Source organism: Ochotona curzoniae, unplaced genomic scaffold (assembly GCF_017591425.1).
Source record: "Ochotona curzoniae isolate NIBS_2020 unplaced genomic scaffold, NIBS_Ocur_1.0 scaffold_3208, whole genome shotgun sequence".
NCBI lineage: Eukaryota > Metazoa > Chordata > Mammalia > Lagomorpha > Ochotonidae > Ochotona > Ochotona curzoniae.
The window spans coordinates 31,437,835-31,461,097 of NW_024467106.1; the positions used below are offsets into that span (position 1 = coordinate 31,437,835).

At 53.1% G+C, this 23,263-nt stretch overlaps 1 protein-coding gene across 1 annotated transcript; it reads right to left on the bottom strand.

Annotated features, from left to right (window-relative positions):
• Positions 1-6,528: 6,528 nt before the first annotated feature.
• On the bottom strand, positions 6,529-10,618 carry TESK1 (testis associated actin remodelling kinase 1). The gene is made up of 10 exons (XM_040963893.1): positions 10,406-10,618; positions 10,172-10,293; positions 10,006-10,054; positions 9,353-9,499; positions 8,977-9,059; positions 8,734-8,824; positions 8,457-8,540; positions 8,242-8,331; positions 8,008-8,122; positions 6,529-7,681 (listed from the first exon to the last, which is right to left on the bottom strand). The coding sequence occupies exons 1-10, from the start codon at positions 10,616-10,618 to the stop codon at positions 6,798-6,800; spliced, it is 1,878 nt and encodes a 625-aa protein (XP_040819827.1). The 3' UTR covers positions 6,529-6,797.
• Positions 10,619-23,263: the final 12,645 nt, after the last annotated feature.

Here is a 23,263-nt window from a genome sequence, read left to right on the forward strand (position 1 = left end):
TGTACAGTACCTGCTGCTCACCTCTTTAAATCCCTTCTGGGGATCAATGCCATGGCAAACCTCTGCCTGCAATGCTGGCACCCTATTGGGCACTGATTCTTGTCCTGGCCACTCCGCTTCTGTTCTAGCTCCCTGCTAATGCACCTGGGAAAGAAGTGGAGAATGGCTCAAGTGCTTGGGTTCCTATATTCATGTGGGTAAACTGGAAGATGCTCCTAGCTCTGGGTATTAAGTTGACACAGCCCAGCCTTGCAGATTTGGAGGTGTTGAACCAGCAGATAAAACATCCTCTAGGCCCAGCACAATAGCATAGCTGCTAAAATCCTTGCCTTGAACGCGCCAGGATCCTATATGGATGCCAGTTCTAATCCTGGCAGCCCTGCTTTCCATACAGCTCCCTGCTTGCAGCCTGGGAAAGCAGTCAAGGATGGCCCAAAGCCTTGGGACTCTGCACCCACATGGGAGACCCAGAAGAAACCCCTGGCTCCTGGCTTTGGATTAGTTCAGCTCCAGCTGTTGCAGCCCCTTGGGGAGTGAACCATCAGATGCAAGATCTTTCTCTCTGTCACTCCTCCTCTCTGTATATCGGCCTTTCCAACAAAAATAAATAAATATTTTAAAATATATGTATTTTCTATCTCTGTCTCTTCTCTCTCTGTAACTCTTACTTTCAAACTGGTAAGCAAAATATAATAGTAAAAACCTAATTACAATGCTGTTTTCAAAAAAAGAGTAAGCTGTCTATGTTAAGGTCATTAGAGGAAAATATTATTTTGTAAATATTTATTTATTTACTTGAAGGGCAGTTACAGAAAAAAGAAGAGGGAAAGATAAAATTATAGAGAAAGACTGGGATAGAGAGAGAAGTAGGTCTTCTGATCATCAGTTAATTCCCCAGATGGCCCCTAATAGTGAGGGCTGGGACAGGCTGAAACCAGCAGCTCCTTCTAGGTCTTCCCACAAGAGTATAGGGTCCCAAGAGCTTGAGTCGCCTTCTGCTGCTTTCCTGGGCCATTACAGCAAGTGAGATTGGAAGTGGAGCAGCTGGAACATAAACTGGTGATATGAGCCTGTGGTTTCACTTTCTCCTCCCAGCTGCTCTTGGTGGGGAGGGTAGTAGGGATCACCTGCAAGGTTGTGGGTTTTTCTCACCTCCCTCTTGAGGCAGTTCCCAGTTCAATCCCTGGATGTGAGGCCTGGAGAGTCCCTCTGTGAGAGGTAGCATCTTGGAAATTGAAATGCCATTCCCTAGGTTCCTCCATCAATAGGTTGGGCCCTCACCACTCACAGTGATCTGTCAGGCCATGGCAGCCCACCATCCCCACAAAGACAGGCTTCCTTTCAGGGCTGAGTAAGTACAGAGCAGTAAGAGCTGGGCTTTGTAGAGGAAAAAATTATTTCCAGGACAATGAGACTAAGAAAGTAAGAAAATCTCGGGTGTCTTGGAGTCAGCATGTTCAGCATCAAGCCTTCCCCTGTTTTCTGGCCTCAGTGGACTAGAAGGCTGTGGCCCTTGATAATCCCTGGGCACCTGCTCCCTACTACCCACCAGGTGTTGTGCCTAAGTGTTGCAAGAGGTGGGAAGGAGGAAGAGGCTGAGGGTCTCAGGTGTGAGCAGTCAGAGTGGCATGGCCAGGGAGAAGCTGTGAGAAGGAAAGGAGGGAGGGAAGAGGCAGGGGGTGCTGACCCAACGGTGTGGGTACGTGTGCCTACTCTCAAAGTCATTTAATCTCCAGGAAGGGCTTTGGAGTGGGCACCTGTGTGTGGCATTCTCACTTGTTAGTTCTGAAAGTCCCAAGTAGATGGGGTGGGGGAGGGGCACAACATGAGTTCCCATTGGACAAGGCAGCAAATCAGAATCCTTTCTGGAAACCCACATCTGCCTGAAACGCCAGAGAGCATCACACACACACACACACACACACACACACACATGCCATAGGAGGCAGGGCTGATCAGGAGAGGAAGAGTCCCAGCACCCAGCACAGCACTACCACAGTGGTGTTGGGGACACAGGGCTAAGGTACCCATCTCCCCTGTCCTGGGCTCTGGACCAGTGTCTCCCCGGCCCCTGTGGCTGGCACCCAGTGAGGCCTCTGCTTCACTGAACACATCTGTCGGACATGCAATCCCATCTTCTTCTTGTGTGACCACAAGTCACAGGGTCAAGTGCTGAGCAGTGCACCCAAAGAGGGAACTCAGAGCTCTAAGGTGAGCAGTGTGGGAGAGGAGAGAGGCTTAAGTGAGCAAAAAAAAAGAAACTTAGGGCCAGCAGCTGGAGGTGGCGTGCTGCCAGGGAACATAGTAGAGGGCAACACTTGGGAAACCTACTGTTCGTGAAGGCTCCTCTGAGGAAGAACGTCTCCCACCTGGTTCAGCGTAAGAACACCTGCAGCCCCTTCCTCCCCTGAGCCTGCCCACCCCCACCCTCCTACCACATCATCACTGGGCCGCCCCTCCTTTCCCTCTCCTCCCCTTCTATCCTCTCGTCTCCTCTCCTATGTTCTCCCAGCATCTGATGAGGAATGGGAGCTCTTCTACCAAGGCATGCAGGTGCATTTGGCCCACAGGCCCCACACACCTGGCACTTACCCCCAGGCCAGGGAACCAAGCAGGTATGGTGAGGCCAAAGGACTTGTGGCAGAGGTGGGGACGGGGGCTGTATCATGAGTGGGGTGGTCCACAGTGGTTTCCAGAGGATGCTGCCCTAGGTTTGGAGAGTGGAAGAGGAGCAAAGCTGGAGTCAGGTGCCAACAGCATCCCAAAGCCAGGTGGGGTAGTGGTGGAGGCTGGGGCAAGCGCTAGGTCAGCCCCAGGGAAGCTCAGCTCGGATGAGGAATGAGGAACCATGGTGGGGAAAAGGGGAAGCTAGATACTGGACAATGATCAATCAGGAGGAGAGCTGGGGCCTACCCTTTCCCACCAAAGGAAACCATAAAGCAAGCCCCGGAAGAGTGATGATGGGGCCTCTGCAGGAAGCTCGGGGGATACCCTGGCAGGCATCCCAAAGCAGTTGCAGGCAGAGGGCAACAGGAGGTGGTGGAGTGGAGGGGCATCCTTGGTGGGAGGTTGCAGGGCACTGCCAGTGCTTGGAGCTCTGCCACACTGCTCCCCTCCCCAGTAGTCCTGGGCTGTACCCTGTTGATGCTGGAAATGAGGTTCACAGTCTGCTCGAGCCCTCATGGCCTCACAGCACACAAAACATAACAGACTTTTCAGGCCGTGCAGCAGAAGCTGAGCCACCTCAAAACACACTGAGGCCCTTCTTACCTGCCCCTCACAGGATACCTGCTCTGAGCACAGGGGGCTGGAGTGGCTGGCTGGATATGAAGGGAACTTAGTGCCTCGGGTGCTCCACCTGGTCTATCCATTTTGAAAGCAGCAATGGGAGAAAGAACTCATGGAAGGGAAAGGCCAAGCCAAGGCAAGCTGGGGTCCTAGGCAAGGTGCCAGGGGCCATGAGCACTGGGAATGGGAGGGTTGGGAGTGTGGTCAGCATTAGGCTCTGTCTGAGGACGCAGGAAGAGTGCATGCAGATAACTCCAACGGTCACTTAGCAAACCATGTGCTCCGTGCTGTGAAGTCCCATGACAGGGCTGCCTCACCCATCCTCCTCCTTACTCTACCCCCTTTTCCCACAGCATCACCACTGCTCCCCCATGGAAAGAACATCCTACTCTGATGGCAGCTTCTTCCACCCCACACTTCTGCCATCTCACAGAGGCCCGCGACTCATGGCACCTCCCCTTGCTCTCTGCCTGTCGGCTGCCTCCTCTCTTCACTTCTCTCCCTCCATGTGGTAGGGACCAAGTTCATCAACCAACCACTCATTCCTTTGTTCTACTGTTCATTGCATGTGCTTGACTGACAAGAACTGGACTCTACACGAATCCGGTTGACCACTGTACCTCGGGCTGCACCTAGGTGTGCCCCATCGAGGCAGCATTCTGCCTAGCGCTACTGAGACACATTGCTTGCTTGTGCTTGGCAACCTGGGCAGCTTCCAGCACAACCGCCCCACCCTCCCTTCTACCTTCCCGTCTTCCACATTAGCAAATACCTCATCTTGTTCTCCAAGTTCTGTATGCTCCATTGGAAGGTCTGCGGGGCCATTTGACATTTTGCCCACCTCTATCTTTGGGATTTTCCGAAGCAATTACCCCTACTCTCCCCAGCCCATCCTTCTCATTGGAGCCAGGGAAGTCCTTTACAAATGAAAATCTGCTCATGCCATCCCAGTCTAAACCATCTCATTCTATTTCCTTGCTCACAACTAAAGGAATCCATCTGGCAACAATTCGAAAGTGTGGTGGGGAGTGCTTTAGAGATCAAAAGAGAACAAATGGGTGAGAGGCCCAGTGGATGGTTGTGGGGCCCAGGTGAGACTGGACAAAGTCGAGGTGCACTGCAAAGTGTTCAGCAATGAGGTGGGAGTGGAGGGCAGAAACACTGGTCCACTGGAAATTCCTGCAGTGTGAGGAAGTCATGTGCTATTAAATGTGGAGATCTCTTACTGAGTGTACATAGAAAGGCCATATTCCATGGTGGAAGGGGCAGATTTCTAGGGCCAGAAGTCCACAGAATGATGGCCACAAACCAGAAGCAGGGGTGGCTAGTAACCAGACCGTGGGAGCATCACCTTCATCCCGGACGTTGCTGTTCTCACACTCTTCCTGCTTTCTCGACACCTGCTGTGTGGTGAGCTGGGTGTTGATGCATAGAAGATGCTTTCACATCGCCCTCTCTGAGATTGGCAGAGAAGCCAAGGAGTGTTGCAAATCTCTCTCCTCTGACCTGACTGCAATCAGAGACAATCCATGGAGTGATTATTATTCAGAAGTAAGCCTGGAGCAGGTGTCATTTGATAGATACATCATTGCATGCAGGCCTACGTGTCCTGGCAGACACAGTCACGATCCTTAGCGCCGGGTGGCCAGCAGCCTTTCCACTGTCACAGCACAATGCTGTGGGCAGGCCCTCCTTGCCAGCCAGCACTGGCAGGAAGTCTTAGCTGGCCAAGTCATGGCCCTTGAAGAGCGCAGAGTGCAGTCACCCATGGGCAGTCAGGTACCACAGGAAGGCTTGGCGCTGTCTCCGAGTCCCTCATCTATGTCCTGTTTCTGACCACACTCCTGTGCTCTCTGAACCTCCTTCAGAGTTCTCCCTGGAGAAGCTTATTGTCATAATTATCTGAGGACACTTCATACTGGGTTGGTGAGGGCTGAAATAAGCACTGGTGCAGGTATATGGGTGAATGCGTGTGGAGTTTTGAGTATTTCCAGCTCTATGTCATCTCATAAAAACATATCGAGGCGACTTCCTACTTAGGTCCTGATACCACAATGTTTTCACCAGTTAGCATTACAATTGCCTGTTTGTTTTCCACTATTTAGAACATTCTAGCGTGTCTTTATTCCGTTCCCTAGGATGTAGAAATCCCTAGAGAGTTAAAAGTAATTAAGTGGTTATCAGTTTAGGATCTACATCTTCGTTCGGAGGAAGAAGCCAAGGTTCAGCCAGGGTTTTGCAGCTGATGGGAAACCTGGCCATTCCAAGTTGCCATCCCTAGACACACCTGCCCAACTGAGGCTGCGCTGTCCCAGTCAGAGCCACCGGGGGCGCTAGAGCAGTGCCAAGGGTGACAGCAGAGGGTGAGTCCTGAGACAAGGTGGCCACTTGCCTGTGTTCCTGGTAACTGGAGTGTGTCCTGCAGACCTCGGGTAACTGGTCCTCCATCTTCACAGTATTTAGACATCTGTCCCTGTACCTTACACTAGGCAGGCAAAGGGGGTTAAGACTGAGGGCAGGTTACTAGGCAAGGCTAAAGAAGAGAGTGGAGGATGAGCTGGGATTATTCAGTTGATTTGTCTTCAATACCTGAAGATGCCCCATGTTAGAGCAAGGCTGGCCGTGGGCCCTGAAGTCATCAGAGTGCAGTACCTCTTTACCCTGCCTCTGTGAGATGGCATCTTTCAGGTTTCCAGATGGGGACCACTCTTTAGAATCCAGGCAAGAGTACAGCAAGACCTGTGACATGGTAGATCCACAGAAGAGGGGTACAGAGTGGGGTACCAGAGGTCAGAGGGAAAAGTGTTTCCCTAAGGAGGTACTGTGGATTCGTTGGGCACCACAGGGGCAGGAGAAAACCCAGTGACTAGTTAGGTGTCTGACCAGGGAGCTGGGGGTAGGTACAAGGTGGGCCAGGTAGGGCCTCAATGGCAGCCAACTGTGGATCTCATGGGTGCTTTAATCTTCCAGGTGTTCATGCCAAAAGCCTTCTGGGCCGTCCCTCTGACCTGGAACTTGCAGTGACCAACATCTCCTCACTGGGCAGTGCCCAGCCAAGACCTAACCAACACGTGACACTTGTTGCCAGCACGCTGCCTACTTCACACCATGCCACAGAAAATGGTGTGTTTACTGGAAAAGGTCAAGGAGCTTCTAGAAGGAACCCTGGACTGCTGACCAAGAACCTGCTCCAATGTTATGCAAGTGGGGGTGGGGAGGAGGGCGCACGGGCTGAGTGGATAAGGGCAGCCCGGAGCCAGCCAGGCAGTTTTATTGAAATCACTTTAAATAATTTGCACGTGTTAGTCTCGTGTGTCAGCAACGCTGTGTCTGGTTGGGTGAGCCCCGCAGGAGAGCGAGCCCAGGGGTTGCGTTGGCCAAGTGCTGTGTCCCTCGAGTCCATGCTGAGGCTCCCCTACATGGGGAGAGGAGTCCGTCAGCCCAGCCTGGACTTATAGGTGTGTCCTGAAGGCCAAAGGTGGAGGCCTAAGAAGTCCGAGGCCCCACTGCTAGGAGCGTGCCCCTGGCAGCTGCAGGCTGGGTGTGGGTGGCTTAGCGTGGTGCCCTCGGTGGCAGAGGAGACTGCCCGCCTCACAGTTGAGGTTGCGGTAGCGGGCAACGGCTGGTGTGGGGCGCGGGCACATGGACAGGAAGCCAAAGCTGAAGGGGCCGAGGCAGCATCCAGGACAAGGCAGCCCATCCTCAGGCTCCCGGGGAGCTGCAGGTGGCGGCGAGGGTTCTGTCCGCTCCAGCGCTGCTGCCCGGGGCAGGCTGTGCTGGGTGTGGTGCCAGGGCTCCCCAGCCCAGGCCTGTGGGGAATTCACCACAACTGGAGGGTTGTTGTTGAGGGGAGGTCCTGACCTGGGGTTCCAGGGCTGGGAGGCAGAAGAGCAAGTACTGATGAAGTTGTCTGTGGCCACGGCCAGGGGCAGCCGTGGGGCTGGGCCTGCAGGTTCTGGCTCAGGGCTACTGCCCTCACACTCCATGCTCTCCTCGGCTGAGGGCACAAAGGCAGGAGGGCCGGGGCCTGGCAGTGCAGTCTCCATGCGCCGAGGGAGCTCAGGGGATGAGGGCAGCGAACGGCAGCGGCGGGCAGGGGTGCCCGGCTGGACCAGGTTCTCCGGGGTGGTCACCAAGGGCAACTGGGTGGAGGGCATCAGCGATGGAGGTACGAGGGGGAGGGGGGCGACAGGCTTGCTGGGTGTGTTCAGGAGCTTGATCTTGCCACCCCTGAGGTCTTCCCTTAGCGAGAAGGGGTTCACTCGAGTCAGATGATCCCCCCAGTTGGGGGGTGATTCTGGTGACGGGGGCAGGAAGAGGTCCGACCGACTTCGGGAGAGGCGGGGATCTGACCTGGGAAGCGTGGCAGAGGGACCCCCTCTTGGCACAGCCTCTGTAGACAGAGGAGTCTGTTAGTAGTGTTTTCAGCACTGGCCAGTATTCCCTTGAGAACCCCTTATCCTTTAGGAGCTTATGGGGGGTCTGGGCTCAGAGAAGGGCGTTCCCACCTCTAGTCCCCAACCCCTCCTCCCTTCTGCTGCTCCCTCAGACTCCGATTTTGGAAATCATCATTATGTTTAACCACTTTTCCCACGCTCATCCCCTGACTAACTCTTGCTTGTTCAACTACTAAAACTCAGCTGCCTCTCCCCTGCTGTGCTGGTGAGTTCTGAGAAGAGGCAATGGGATTCCCTGGGGGTCAAGGTCCCACTCGCTCACCCTGAGTGGACGTCAGGAGACTCCTGGTATGGGGAGCTGGTTCAGGCAGCTGCTCCAGGATCCACTCCAGGTGCTGGGTGATTTCAGTGAAGGGAGCACGGGTGCTGGGTTCCATCTGATGGACAGCAAAGGGGCAACCTCATTCAGTCCAGGACATCCCCCACCCCCACCGTGTCACCTGTGGACATGTGTAGACAGGTTCAGCCAGCTCAGGGAGGAGAGGGAGGCACTTACGCTGCAGCAGTGGATAGCCAGAAGCAGGAAAGGCAGTGGGCAGTCGTCCCCCACCAGGGTGCGGAATGCAGGCACGTCCAGGCCGAAGTCCTGCAGCCAGAACAGTCAGCCCTCCTTAGGGTCTCTCTCCAGCACCCAGCAGTCAGAGCCTCAGCTTCCGGGGAGCGCCCCCCCAGCATGCAACTCTCCTTCCTTTGCAACCTAGAAACCCTCACCTCAGTCCGGGGTAAGTAATCAGGATCCGCGGGTACGCGGGCGATGAGCTCACACAGGACGATCCCGAAGGCGAAGACATCAGCCTGCGGGCAGCAGAGGCGCATGGCAGTTTCCTTTTGGGATTCTCCCAAAATGTGGTGGCAATGGATCATTCCCTTCATTCCCTCTCCTGGGGCAGAGCGCGCCTGCGACGGGTGAAGGCCTGGGAATGCTGGGGTCCCCTCAGAGTATCCTAAGGTCCTGGGCAGCCGCAGGGACCCGAAGGGCAATGCTCACCTTCTCGTCATACAGCTCGCCGCGCAGCACCTCCGGCGCCATCCAGTATGGGGAGCCCACCACAGCCAGGGGTTCCTTCCTTGCCCCTTCCCTGCAGGGCCAGGTGGTCAGAAACAGCCCACGCAGGCACCACGCCAAGCCCAAGGGGAGGAGCAAGCCCCCTCTCCCGAACAAGGGAAACGGGCCACGTTGGGGAGCTAGGGCCCTTTGGGCGGGTGGGAATAGCACAGGCAGGAAGCTCACCTGTACACAGGGATCTTCTCAGCCAGTCCGAAGTCACCCACCACGGCCGTTAAGCCTCGGTCTTCCCGTCGGACCAGACAGTTCTGACACACACATGGCATCCCACACACCCATCATCCTCTGCTCTCTGTGCTCCCACATACACCCCCAGAGCCCTGCCACTCCCCAGCAAGCCTCTGGGATCTCCCGGCTCCCCAGTGCACCCCAACATGTTGCTGGACTCTCAGAATCATGCCATGGCCTCAGCCCCACCCACCCTGGCATACTGTAAAGTTCCCTCTCCACATGCCAATGCTCATGTTCTGGTCACCGCCTAGCAGTCCCAACCACCTCCCCTCCCTGCTCATGTTTCCACCTGCTGGCCAGGCCAGCCTACCTTGGACGTGAGGTCTCGGTGGAATACACCCTTGGCATGCAGATACCGCAGGCCTCGAGCAATGTCCAAGGCCAGGTGGAGCCTGACCCGCCAAGACAGGGGTTCGGGGGAGCTGAGCAGCTGTTCCAGGGTCCCCCCATTCATGTACTGGGACATGGGAAAAGAAAGGGAACATCAAGGCTTTGGTCTGGACTCACAGTCTCTATCTGACAAGCCAGGACCCCCCACACCTCCAGGAAGCCCGAGGGTGAGCCTGTGGCTATTCTGTTCAGTAGCCACAAGCCACGGGTGATATCTAAATTCAGGCTATTCAGCTTAACACATAAGTCAGCATTCAATTCCTTGGTCACACTAGCCACATGTGCAGCACCGTGTGGCTGCTGGTGACTGAATCTGACATTTAGCTTAGACAATTAGGTAGTGAATGTTTCCATCACTGTAGAAAATTCTATCGCACAGCACTGTTCTAGACTTTGGGGAAGAGGCCAGCTGTGGCCTCTCACGTGTGGCTTGCCCGGAGGGAAGTTTGGGGAAGTCCCTCTGGGAGGAGTCCTGGTGCCTGTCAGGATTCCTAGGGAGACCACCAGGCCCGCCCTCTGCCTGCCCTCTGGGTGCCCGGGAGGCAGGGTCCCCCGTTTCCGGCCTAGTCTCACCTCTGTGAGAGCGTGCAGCTGTCCTTGGTGCACACAGACGCCCATGAACCTGAAAGAGGACCAGGGCGAAGGACAGCAGGGCAGGCGGTAAGGGCTCCGGCACCCCCGCGGTGGCCACGGGTCCCGCGCCCAACAGGGTGTCCCGGCGAGAGGCTGGGCGGCTCACCTTAGGATGTTCGGGTGCCGCAGCCGGTTCATGAGCTGCACCTCTCGCAGCGTGTTGCCCCGGTTACTGGGGAGCTTGTTCATCTTCAGCACCATGACTTGCCCAGACTGTCGGTGCCGAACCTGGGGGCAGCAGGGGGGGACGGCTGCAGTCCGCGCCCTGACTCTTCCCCCGACCCCCACACCGTGCTTTGGGGTCCCGCCCCCCTCTGCCCGCTCTCCGCGCTGGTCCTACCTTGTAGACCTCGGAGAAGAAGCCGGCCCCGATCTTCTCGGCGCAGTGGAAATCGTCCACCCGCGCCAGGCTGGACACCGCGCTGCGGAGAGCCCGGTAGGAGGAGGGGCGGCCCCGGCCCGGGCCTCCGCCTGCACCCCCGGGGCCCGGCAGCCCCTCCCCCGGCGCCTCTCCAGGCCCAGGGCCCCGCAGCGGGGGCCGTTCGCCGGCCATGGCCGGGCCCCCCAGCCCGCGCGCCGGCCTCACATGGCAGAGCCCTCCGGGCCCGGGCAGGCCGCGCTCGCCATGGGCGCGGGCCCGGCCCGATCCGGGGCGCCGCGGGGACTCCTCCCGCTCCCGCCTGGAGAATGGGTGGCCGGGTGGAGCGGGGAGCGGGGGCGCTCGGCCGACGAGCCCGGGCCCGCCGCCGCCGCCGCGCCGGGGTGGACGCCCCTCGGTCGGCCGCGCGCAGGCCCTGGGCCTCCCCGGGCGGCCGGGCTCCCCGCAGGCGCAGGCGGGCGGCGGCTGCTCGGCTCCGCGGCCGCCGGGGCTCGGGCTCCGCGGCCTGCCGAGGGCGGAGCTGGGCCGCGGGGCCCGGCTTAACTCCTTCCCGCCCGGCCCGCGCGCCGCGGCCACGCCCCCCCGCAGGTGCGCGCTGGCCGCCCGGGGAGGCCGGGGTCACGAGCTCGAGTCCCGGGCGGTGCGCTCGAGTCCCGGGCGGTGCGCTGGCCCGGCTCTAACGTCTCCTCGCCTTCCTCCTCTCGCCCGGGGCGTGTGTGTGTGTGTGTGTGTGTGTGTGTGCGCGCGCGTCTCGGGAGGCGGCTCGATCCCCAGACTGCACGGACCAGCAAAGGCAGAAAAGCAGACCCCCCCACCCCACGACCGCGACTCAGGCCCCGCCACAAACCGCGGCAAGCCCCGCGACCCACCCAGCTGCCCGGCCTGCCCGTCGCCCCTCCACCGCAGCCCCTGGATCTGCGGGACGCCCCGCGGCTCTGAGGGAGGCCCTCCTCACTCCATCCCGCCGCCCCCACCCAGGCCCCCCAAAAGCACTGGATCGAGGCTCCGCCCAGGGACCACCCTCTTACTTCTTTGTGCGAAGGACCCTCTCTCTCAAAAGAGGGCAGCCTTCACCTGAGAGGACAGCCCCTGCTTCCGCGGGACCCCACCCCTGCGCAGGATCCCGCCCCCTCGAAGAGACCCCCGTCTTCCTGCAGAAGACGCCTCCCCTTCAGGGGACCCTCTCCTCCGCGGGACACCATCGGTGTGGACCGAGCCCCCCTCGGTGTGTTCCTCCCTCGCCGGGAGACCCTCACCTCTCGGGGTGCCTCCCCCAGTCATTGTGACCCCTCCCCTCAGGAGGCCCCGCCCCTCCGGGCGGCCCGGCCCGGTGTCGGCGTGACCCCGCTCGCAGGTTCCGCCCTCTGTCACGTACGAGCCGGGCCTGCCCCCTCAGGCAGGAGGAGGAACTGCAGCCGCAAGGAGGGGCGAGTCCAGAGCGCACCACGCAGTGGCCGCACCCACCGCTTCCGGTTCTGGCCGTCAGCTCCGCCCCCGAATCATCGACAAGGAGCCAATCACGTGCGGAGAGGGGGGTGTGGCGTCGCTGGATCCGGGCGGTCGTCTCCGGGGCGGCCTGCCACCCAGCGGCGGCGTGGAGGGCGGCGGGAGCCCGGGTGCCCGGGGCGGCGTGGAGGGCGGCGGGAGCCCGCGGCCCGAGGCGGCCTGTCAAGAATTTTATCTGTGTTTGTGGCCAGCTAAGTAGCAGGCACATAGGCAGAGGCCGCGAGGGACTGCTCGCTCACGGAGTCCTGTCACACTGTGACCGTTAGAAGGGCTAGTACCCGCTGGCGTTAGGTCCCTGTTAAAGAGTGGGAGATGATTGCTGTGGCCCTGAAGGTTTGGCCCTGAAGGATGGTTTTAGCCATCCCCTATGTAAATAATCTTTTACATTTAAAAAGTGCCATCCCACCGTTTCTAGTTTTATTGTGAGAATGAGTTTTGTTTTATCCTAAGCGAACTAGACAAGGATTACAAGTCTGGCTTTCTGACGGACTTTTGTCCCAACCCACTTGCTGACTGTTAGCTGTTGTTCTTGACTTAATAAATCTCATTTTGCTCGTTGAATTGTCCGCATGAGAATTCTTACTGTGTGTGAGAGAACCGAGGTTGCCTGCCTCGCTTGCACCAGTTTCCCTGTAACACCTTCACCCAGTTACTTGTGCTGCAGGAAAGCTGGTTGAGAGAGCAGCCAGGGTTCAGGCTAGCTGCTGGGTTTGGGGTGATGATTTATGAGGCTGGACACAGCGGTGAGAGCAGAAAAAGTGATGTTTTACTAAGGAAGGAATGGAGAACCTAAAAAAAAAAAGCATGGGAGGGGCTGGCAGAGAGCGCTGAGGTTCAGGAAAATTGACGTGTTCACCTCGTTATCTCCAAGGGACAGAGGCAGTGCATCTGCATCAGTTCTTGGGAAGGCTGGGACAGTTTGTTTTGTTTTACTTTGTTTTGTTTCTGCTTTTTTTTTTTTTTAATTGGAAAGGCGTATTTACAAAGAGGAGAGACAGAAAAATTTTCCATCTGTTAGTTCCTTCCCCAAATGGCATCAACAGCCAGGACTGAACCTATCTGAATCCAGGACCTTCCTCCATGTCTCCCACGTGGGTGCAGGGTCCCAAGGCTTTGGGCCGTCCTCCACTGCTTTGCCAGGCCATGAACAGGGAGCTGGATGGGAAGTGGAGCGGCTGGGACATGCAGCAGTGCCCTTATGGGAGCCTGGTGCTTGGAGGTGGAAGATTGTCCTGTAGAGCCATTTCACCAGCTGCCCTGGGGGCAATCTTAAGGGAAGCCTTTCTAGTTTGCTTTTCTCAACACTCGGTGTCATCATTCATGAATGTGTGTCACAGGGGTGGGGTCGTCCATCTTTGTTTAGAGTGGCTGCACTGGAATCGTTATCAGGCTGTTGGTCCTGGACTCCATTGTTTGGAGTATGTTTTTGGCATTAGAAATTTACCAGTAAGTGTCTCAACATGTTCCTTCTAAAGAATAAAAAGTCTTTGCAAAAGCCACCATGTTTTCATACCTAAAGGAAACCTCATTGCTAATTCATGGAATACTCAATTGTCCACATTCTTCCCAAATTTTCCAAGAGTGTTTATTTCAATCAAGATCTAATTGAAATGCATCTCTGTTGCTCCTTTTTAATTTTTTAGATTTTATTCCCTTTTGTTAGAAGCGCAGATTTACAGACAGAAGAGACTGAAACATCTTCCACTGCTGGCTCACTCTCCAAATAGTCTCAGTGGCTGGAGCTGAGTTGATCTGAAGCCAGGAGCAAGGAGCTCCTCCAGGTCTCCCACAGAAGTGCAGGGTCCCAAGGTTTTGGGCCGTCCTCTACTGCTTTCCCAGGCCACAAGCAGGGAACTGGATGGGAAGTGGGGCCACCGGGATACAAACCACTGCCCGAATGGGATGTTGACTCTTAAAGTGCAGGATTAGCCAGTTGGGCCAGTGGAGCCATCATTCTGTCCTCCAACATCTTTTTAATTCTTTGAGTGTGTTTTGGGGGTGGGCATTTGGCACAGCACTTAGGATGCTGCTTTGGATGCCCACAATTTATTTTGTAGTGCCTGGGTTCAAGTCCTAGCTGTGCTTCCTAGGAACTCACACCCCTCTTGGAGGCAGTGGATAGTGACTCCAGTGGTTAGGTCCTTGCCATCCATAGGGGCAGATCCACATCAAATTCCAGATCTTGACCTTAGCCTGGCCTCTGCTATTGCAGACATTTGAGAGTAGGGGGAAAATCTTTGTCTATCTCTGATTCTCTGCTCTTCAAATAAAAATTAAAAAACAAGTGACATCCCTCCTTTAACTTTTTTCTCTCTTACTATTTCTCCCTCCTTCCCCTCCCTTCTTTCTAGAAACCTGGTTATTTGTCCCATAGAGTTTCCCAAAGTCAATTTTTTTTAAGATTTAGTTTTATTTATTTATTTATTTATACAGAGAGGAGGAGAGACAGAGAGGAAGATCTTCCTTCCGATGGTTCACTCCCCAAGTGAGTACAATGGCTGGAGCTGAGCCAATCCGGAGCCAGGAGCTCTTTCAGTTTCCCACACAGGTGCAGGGTCCCAAGGATTTGGGCCATCCTTGACTGCTTTCCCAGGCCACAAGCAGGGAGCTGGGTGGGAAGCAGGGACTGGAACCAGCACCCATATTGGATCCTGGCACGTGCAAGGTGAAGACTTTAACCACTACACTATCACACCAGGCTGAAGATTGATTTACTTATTTCGAAGAATTACACACAGAGAGGGGTGGACAGGGAGAATTAGAAAGATCCTCCTCTGTTGCTTCACTCCCCAAATAGCTGCAGCAGCCAAGCCTGGGCCAGCCCAGAGCCAGGAGGCAGGAATTTCATCCACGTCTCCCACGTGGGTACAGACACCCATGCACTTGGACCTTTTGCTGCTGCTTTCCAAGGTGCAGTAGCAGGGGCCTGGATCTGAAGTGGAGCAGCTGGCACTTGAACCAGCACCCGAATGGGATGCTGGCATCTTAGGTGGCATTTACCTGTTATGGTACAGCTAACTCTGTTAGAACACTGTACCACTGAATTCAAAATTGTTGTGGTTATCTTACAATTGTGCCTATGGAATCCATTTTCTTTATATTAATTATTTTCTTAAATTTCTGAGCTGCTTCTAATATAATTTTTAAAATATTTATTTCAGAGGCAGAAAGAGAAACAGAAAATACTACCGTCCACTGGTTTGCTTCCCAGACACCCATAGCAGTGGGGGCTGGGCCAGACTGAAGCAGGAACTCAGGTGCCCCATGTGAGCCTCAGGATCCCAGCAAGTTGAACCATCACTGTTACCTTCCCCAGTTCACACTAGCAGAAAGCTAGACCAAGTGCTGGAGCCGGGATAGGAGTAGGCATGGAAGGGAAACTGTGGCTAACTGCACACACCCTGGTGCAATCGGATGGGTCCCTCAATTTCCATTCTTGCATGTACATCAGTGGGTAGAGAATCAGATTTACTTATTTTAAAATATTTGTCTATTTAAAATACAGAATGTCACACACATAAATGAGAGAAAGAGAGAGACGAGAGGGGGAAAAGGAGGGAGGGAAGAGAGAGAAAGAGAGAACATCTTCCATCTGCTGGTTCATTTCCCAAAAGTTTGCAATAGTTGGGCTACCTCCACTTTCACAGGAAGCTGGATTTGACATTGACATGGGACCCAGTCTCAGGTAGTGGGATGTGGTTGTGCTGGTCACCTTTGCTGCAGCTTCCTCTTTCTGGCCTCTGAAGATTATCACATCCAAGACTCCATCATTGGACCCTTTCTCCGCATATACATTGTAAGTTGTCTTGTTCATTCTACAGCGTTAAACACTGTCTGTGTGCTAATGACTCCTATTTTCTTTTTTAAAAATGTATTTGTTTTTGTTTTGATGATGTTTACATAGTTGAGAAGGTTATATACCCATATGGACCAATCGTTAGGATGGGGAAGGTTGAGGAATGGGAGAAAGTGGATGAGACATTTTTTTCCATTTTTTTTTTCTTCCTGTATCTGGGGGTAGTATGGAGAGAAGGGGATAGGGAACTGACACTTTTTATCATCCTAGGATCCCTTGTGTGGAGGATGTTCTGAGGGTACTGCTGAAGTGGTTTCAATAGTTCTGAGATGCTGTTGATTTCATTGCTCCAAGGTTAAGGAAATCCTTCCCAGGTCCATTGGTTGACATGGTCCACCTTAGAGTCTCCACTCATCACGATACTTGTTGTCAAAACTTGACTGAGAAAGATGTCCAATTTGCTCTGCCCTCCGTGGTACCAGATGTCCTCTGAAGGCTTCAATGAACCGGTTGTCATGTTCCCAATGTGCATCTGGGCATGCTGTTAGCTTCACAGGCTTCAGCAAACAAAGAGACCCAGTTCCGACAGACTATAAGATCCCATGATCTTCCCCGTGGTTGGAGCTTTAAGTCCCATGGTCTAGTTGGTGGGGCAGTGGGATGGGGAGGAGGAGGGAGTGGTTCTCACCAGAAGTGGCCCCAGACCTGACTCCTGTGTGTGCCAGACAGTATGGGGTCCAGCTCAGTCCATCACCCACATCAGCCTACACACACAGCGGTGACTGTAGCCACCTGGTCTGTCTGTCCCCAGCACCATCTCGTAGGCAAAGCAATGGATGCTGCAGCTTAGCCTGATTCTGCCCATCACACACTCAGCCCTCACACACACACTAGTAGAAATAGCAGCCCAGAGAGTGACCTCCAGGAACCCTTACCAGGCCCACCCTCAGCCTTGCTCCTGGGCATGCCTGTATGTGCCACAGGCTGGTCCAGTCAGTCCTGTATCCCATTTGACTCTCCTGCACATCAATGGGTGCTGCACCCTAGCTCATCCCAACTGACCCCACTATCAAGCCCTTAGGCCAGCAGGTGTTACTTCTTGTCTAGCCACAGTTTCCCTACCATGCCTACTCCTATCCCTGGATATTGCACTTTCTAAGTGGAACTGCAGTCTGGCCTGATAGGACTTGCCCCCTGTCTCAGCACTTGCCAGCTGATGCTACAGATGCAGCAAGGCCCGACAAGCCTGCACTTAACTTTGGCTCATGTGTGTAATAGTGGATATGGTCACTTAGCACAGCCTGGCTTTCCCCTGGCACAGCTCACATGAAGGCCAACAGTTTTATAGCCATACCCAGCCTGTTCTGACCCCGGTTCCAGCTCTCACCCTTACCAGTGGGCACAGTGGCCCATCAGGGGAGCCTCTGCAGCCCCCTACTGGGCTTCCCTACCACTACCACCCCCGCCCCACCTGGGGTCTCATATGTACTGGTGGGTGCTGTGGCCACGTCTAGCATGGTTCACCTCACCTTTAGCATTCACCAACAGGTGCTGCAGCCTGGCTCAGCCCAGTTTGCCCCCAATTCTAGCTCATACGAGTGGGTGCTACAGCCTATCCCAGCCTAGCCACCCCCAGGTCCATGCCCTAATGTGAAATGCCTGGAGTGATGGCACGTTCTAGCTTATCCCACACCCTGTCCTGGTTCTCAGATCTGCCAGTGGGTACTGTGAACTGGCCTGGCCTGGCCTGGCCCATCCACAGAGCTGACCCGCATGTATGTTGGTGGGTATTATAACCTGGCCTGGTGTAGGCTGCCCCTAGTCATGGTTTGTGTGTGTGTGTGTGTGTGTGTGTGTGTGTGTGTGTGTGTGTGTGTGTGCTCCTCCTACAGAGGAGATGCCCAAGCTCCTCTATCAGGTCACCTCCCAGTGGCAGATCTCACATGTGCTGGTAGTTTTAGGCCCAACCTGACTTGGCCTACTTCCTGTCCTGGAAGGTAAAGAGGCTTTGCCCTACCAACCGATGCCCATTCCAATGTTGGGTGCTTCTGTTGGGTGCTACAGCCCAGCCATACATGACCCACCCCAGACCCAGCTCTCTCATCGTTCAATGGATGCAATGAATGACCTAGCACAATCTGTTCTACAGCCACCCTGGTTCTTGTGAACATCTGTGGGTACTAGACCCTAGCCCAGTTGGCAAACCCCAAACCCAGTCCATACTCATGCTGAAGGATACTGTGGCCATGGCAGCCCAGATGACTGCATCCTCACACACTCATACTCACCCATGGGAACTGCAGCCCAGCAGGGGCATCCCCTTAGTTCCCCAAGCAGGCCTGCTCCCAACCACAGATCTTGTGCATTTGTGTACAAGATGGTTCAGCCAGCGGTTGCTCCAAACCAGCCCAGCTTAACCCATTCCTTGGCTTGGCCTTTGCCATCAGATGCTGCAGCCTGGCCTAGCCTGGCCCACCCCCGTCTCAACTTTTGCTGGTGTGTGCTGTAGCCTAGCCCTGCCCAATCCACTTCCATCCTTGTTTTTTATGCAAACTAGTAGGTATGATAACCAAACCTAACTCAGCATGGCCTACACCCCATCCTTGTTCCTGTACATGCCAGTGTGCTCTGGTTGGGCCCAGATCTGATCCACACTCCCAGAGCCAACCCACATACCTGCTGACAAGTAAAGCATCCCTGCCTGGCAATGTGGTCTAGCCCTGCTAGGCAGGCTCCCCAGCCATGGCTTTCATGTGCACCGTAGGCAGTGGTTGATACTAATAAGCCCAGCTCAGGCCTCCCACATGGGCAGGAGTATTGTTTTGGCTCTGAAAAGTCCGCTAGTTCCCCTACTCTAAACCTGGTAATCACCATCCTGGGAGCTTGACTATTGGATTCTTCTTGTTTAAGTGGATTGTGTAATGTTTATTCTGTGGGTGTTTATATCACTTACCATGTGCTCTAAGCTCCTCCGTGCTAGTCCCTCTTAGAAAGCTCATGCTTTCCTTTGAAGCATTTTCTACAATAAAAGGTCTGGTAAATAATGTAATTATTCTCTAGACTATTTAACAAACTTGTTCCAGAATATTTTATCAGCAATTTCTGCTTTTGGTGAGAGTGTTAGTATGGCTAATGAGATTGCTGTAATGTGGGAAATAGACCTCACTATTGTGGCTTTGAAAAGCTTTTGCTGGTCATTAGTACTTTTCCATCTCACTGCAGTGTCTTCAGGTTCTAGCAAAGGACTAGCCTTTCTCACTTTCCGCATTGCCTTTCCCCAGTTCTGTTCTCTGGCTCTGGGCCTCCAGTTAGATACATGTCAGAAGTTTTTATTCTTCCCTTCCTGTTTGTTAACATTTTCATACGTCCTGTATCTACAATCTCCTTGCTACACTCTGCAGCATATATTTGATTTCTTTTTATACTATTATTTATCTATTTGAAAGGACAGAGTTATACAGAAAGAAGAGACAGAGAAATCTTCATCCACTGGTTCATTCCCTAAATGGCTGCAATAGCCAGGACTGGGCAAGGATGAAACCAGGAGTCTGGAACTCCAGCTGAGTTTCCCACAAGGGTGGCAGTGCCCCAACCACTTGGGCCATTGTTTGCTGCTTTCCTGGATACATTCATTAACAGGGAGCTCACTGAATGTGGTGCGGCTGGGACTCAAACCAGCACTTTCATAGAGGCGGTATTGCGTGAGATGCCTTGACCCTGGAGCACCAATAATCCGCCACCAATCCTCTTTATGGTTTAGCAGGGAGACATCAGCACCGGCTCCACCCGTGGCCCATGAGTCACTCTATTCTGATTGTTGCAACTCCTTGGAAAAGACCATCGTCAGATCCCAAACTGAAGGAGACAATAGCTTTGTTGTCCCCCTCACTGAAAAACAAAGAGTACTGTAGTGATGTGCATGCTTCAAAGTTCCCAGTGCACATGTGCTGCTAGCACAGCCTGTACACATCTCTCCTCCATGCTGCCAGCTCCTCCAGCCCAAATCACATCTTACTGTCTGCTTTGCACTGGGTTTCTAGGAGGTGAAATTATATTGTGCAGCCTTTTTTCAGGCCAGCAGTCTTTGAATGCTTTATATAATCCTCTGAATTTCTGCTATAAGGCTGAAAGTCCTCCAGTGTGTGTGTGTGTGTGTGTGTGTGTGTGTGTGTGTGTGTGTGTGTGTGTGTACTTTCTCTCAGAGAGAAGGAGATACATATATAGAGTCTCTATCCACTGTTTTACTCACCAAATGTCCACAATAGCCAGAGCTGGGCCAGTCTGAAACCAGGAGCCAAGAGTTTCTTTTGAATCTCCCATGAGGGTTCAGGGACCCAAGGACTTGTGCCATCCTCTACTGCTTTCCCAGGCCACAGGCAAGGAGCTGGATAGAAAACAACCAGGACACAAACTGGCACCTACATGGGATGCTGGCACCGCAGGGAGAGGATCAGTCTCCCACCCCAGCCTCAAAGCTACTGATATTTATAGCTTGCATGCCATAAGCCATTTTATAAGTTTTCATTTAGTTTTATTGGAAAGGCAGATTTACAGAGAGAAGGCGATACAAAAAGAAAGATTTTCCACCCACTGGTTCACTCTCCAAGCGGCCACATGGCCAGAGCTGAACTGTTCCGAAGCCATGAGTTTCTTCTAGGTCTCCCATGCAGGTGCAAAGTCCCAAGGCTTGCTTTCCAGGATTCCGCTGTTAGGCAGCTGATAATTCTTTTCTTCCTTTCCAGTATTTACAGCTCTTAGTATTGATCTTTGCCTCATGCATTGTCTAAACAATGTTCAACAATAAAGGTGGTAGTGATCATTGTTGGAAATGACAATTGTGGTGTAGTATTGCGATGTAGGGGCCTTGTGGCATAGCATCCTCTCTGGATACACATTTAAGTCCCAGCTGCTCCGCTTCTGACCCCCAGCCTCTGCTTTTCCAGCCATATTAGCAGGGAACTGGATCAGAAGTGAATCATCCAGGTCTCAAACTGGAACATATTTATCCCTGCCAGTGTTGTAGACAGTTGCCTAACCCACTGGGACACAGTACTAGCCCCTGGTTTCAACCGCTGTTACATGAGTCAGTTCAGTTGTCTTTCCGTCTTCTGATTTACGGGTTTCTGTCATCAACGTCACAGCTTTATCCTAGCTTTCCTCATCTTTACAGTGATCCTCTTTCTAACTGCTTGAGTTACCTGGTTAATTTATTCGAAAGGTTTTGTGTGTATGTGTGCTTGTGTGTGTGTGTGTGTGTGTGTGTGTGTGTGAGAGAGAGAGAGAGAGAGAGAGAGAAAGAGAGAGAAGAAACAGAAATATCTTCTAGTTGTTCTCTTAATGAGTGGCAACAGTCAGGCTAAAATCGGGAGGTGGCTGGAGACCCAGCAGGCTCTTGGGTCATCATCTGTTGCCACTCTGGATGTATTAGCAGAAAGCTGGGTCAGAAGAGGTGCTGGAACACAAACTGCCACCGCAGAGCTCCCCGAATGCTGCCCTAGCCAGTGGTGCTGCAGCACCTGCCCCTCTACTAGTGTTCATGTTCTTAATTCCTACTTCTGTGAGGGCTGGTCATGGAGCAGGTTGCACGGTCTTCCCCTGGGTGCTCATGCAATCTAGTTATCCTTGAGATCTCCCCTCACCACTCCCCAGCTCTCTTCTGCCACTTGGAGTCAGCAGCAGCATGCAATATAGCTCCCCAGAGCACTTGCTGAACAATATTAGCAGTTTAGTAGGGCTGGGAACTAATCCACTTTCTGTGTATCATTTAAGTAAAGCCTTATGCTATTAGTATTCTCATTTTATAGATTGTTGGGGTCCGTGCAGTGGATGTGGGGGACACGAAGGTGTGAAGAGTATCGTTCCATTGCAGGCAGGGCCGCAAGAAACTTCCCGCTGTTTGGCAGGGCCCTTGGACGTCTCTATAACCACCTGAATGCAGCTCCACCTTCCTTTGCATGGACACTGGACCACCCTGAGGAAGAATTCTAATCCATCCAGGCATTGTTTGCTACTGTGAGGCTGGCCTTTTACTCAATGTGAGTTGGAGGTTAATGTCAATAATAATGTCTTGCAAAAGGGCCTTCTATTATTCCTACTGTTTTGGCTGTCCACGTTGACCTTATGCTAATCAAGGGACCTATATTTAGGCTTTCATTCTTTCCTTGATCTTTAGGTTCCCCTTTTCTTTGTGATACAAGATTGAGTTGTAGGATAAGAATTGTAGCAGGAACTTCTATTGTTTTTAGGTAAAACAAATGGCAGAATTATCCTTGGAAACACCCACTTGACCATGATGTAAAAAGTCTGAGCCAGAGTTTGACTGATTTTGTATATATAAAGCGGACACCTTTTGTGCATTGTCCATTATGATCATGAAATCCTAGTGTTCCATCTTTCTTTCCTCTTTGCGCTTCATCCACGCACCCTTCGCAAGTTCCAAACTCAGCTGGAGCTGGACTCCGGCAAGAGATGAGCGCTTCGGAGTTTACTAATTTGCGCATGGTTATACAGGTAGTAAGTGGCGGAGCCAGACTCATGTCTATGCTTCTTTTAAAATATTTGTCTGTTTGTTTATTTAACTTAAAAGTCAGAGTTACATAAAGAGAGAGAGAAGGAGAGACAGACCTTTCAGCTGCTGTTTCACTCCCCAAATGATCGCAGTAGCCAGAGCCAGGCTGATCTGAACCTAGGAGCCAAGACCTTCCTCCAGGTCTCCCACGTGGGCGCAGGGTCCCAAGGCTTTGGGCCGTCCTCGACTGATTTCCCAGGCCACAAGCAGGGAGCTGGATGGAAAGTGAAGTAGCCAGGACACAAACTGACACCCATTTGGGATCCCAGTGCATGCAAAGTGAGGGTTTAGCCACTGAGCTATTGTGCCAGACCCCCAAACCTATACTCTTCATTATGGTGCCAATATGTAACTGAACTAAAAGTTGCCTTTGAATTCAGCTTTATTTGAATTCTTATTATTTCTAAGTGATAATGTATAATTGCAATGTTTTCTTTACTCTGAGAGTTTGGAAGGTATTTTTAAATGTCCAAGTTTTGCTTTGCTTACCCCAATTTTTAATACATAAATTTACTGCTTTTGCGAGAAAACATGATTTACTTAAACTACTGTAAGGTAAATTGTTTTTGTTTGTATTGTGACATTTGCTTTGGTTTGCCTTTATTTCCCTCTTTTATTTAAAAGGCTTATATATTTATTTGAAAGGCAGAGTTACAGAGAGAGAGATCTTTCCCAAATGGCTGCAACAGCCAGAACCGAGCTGAGCTGAAGCCAGGAGCCTCTCACAGGTCTGCTAAATGGGCCAGCCTGTCGAGGTGCATTGGCAGGGAGCTGGATGGGAAGTGGAGCAGCTAGGCCTCAAACTGGTGTCCAATAAGATACTGGCACCATACATGGTAGCTTCATCCACTATACCACAGCAATGCCCCCATTACCTCTCTTTTCTTTAAATTGGTAAAAATCATTGAATTCAGGGGGTTGGGGTCATGGCGTAGTTGGCTAAGCCTCT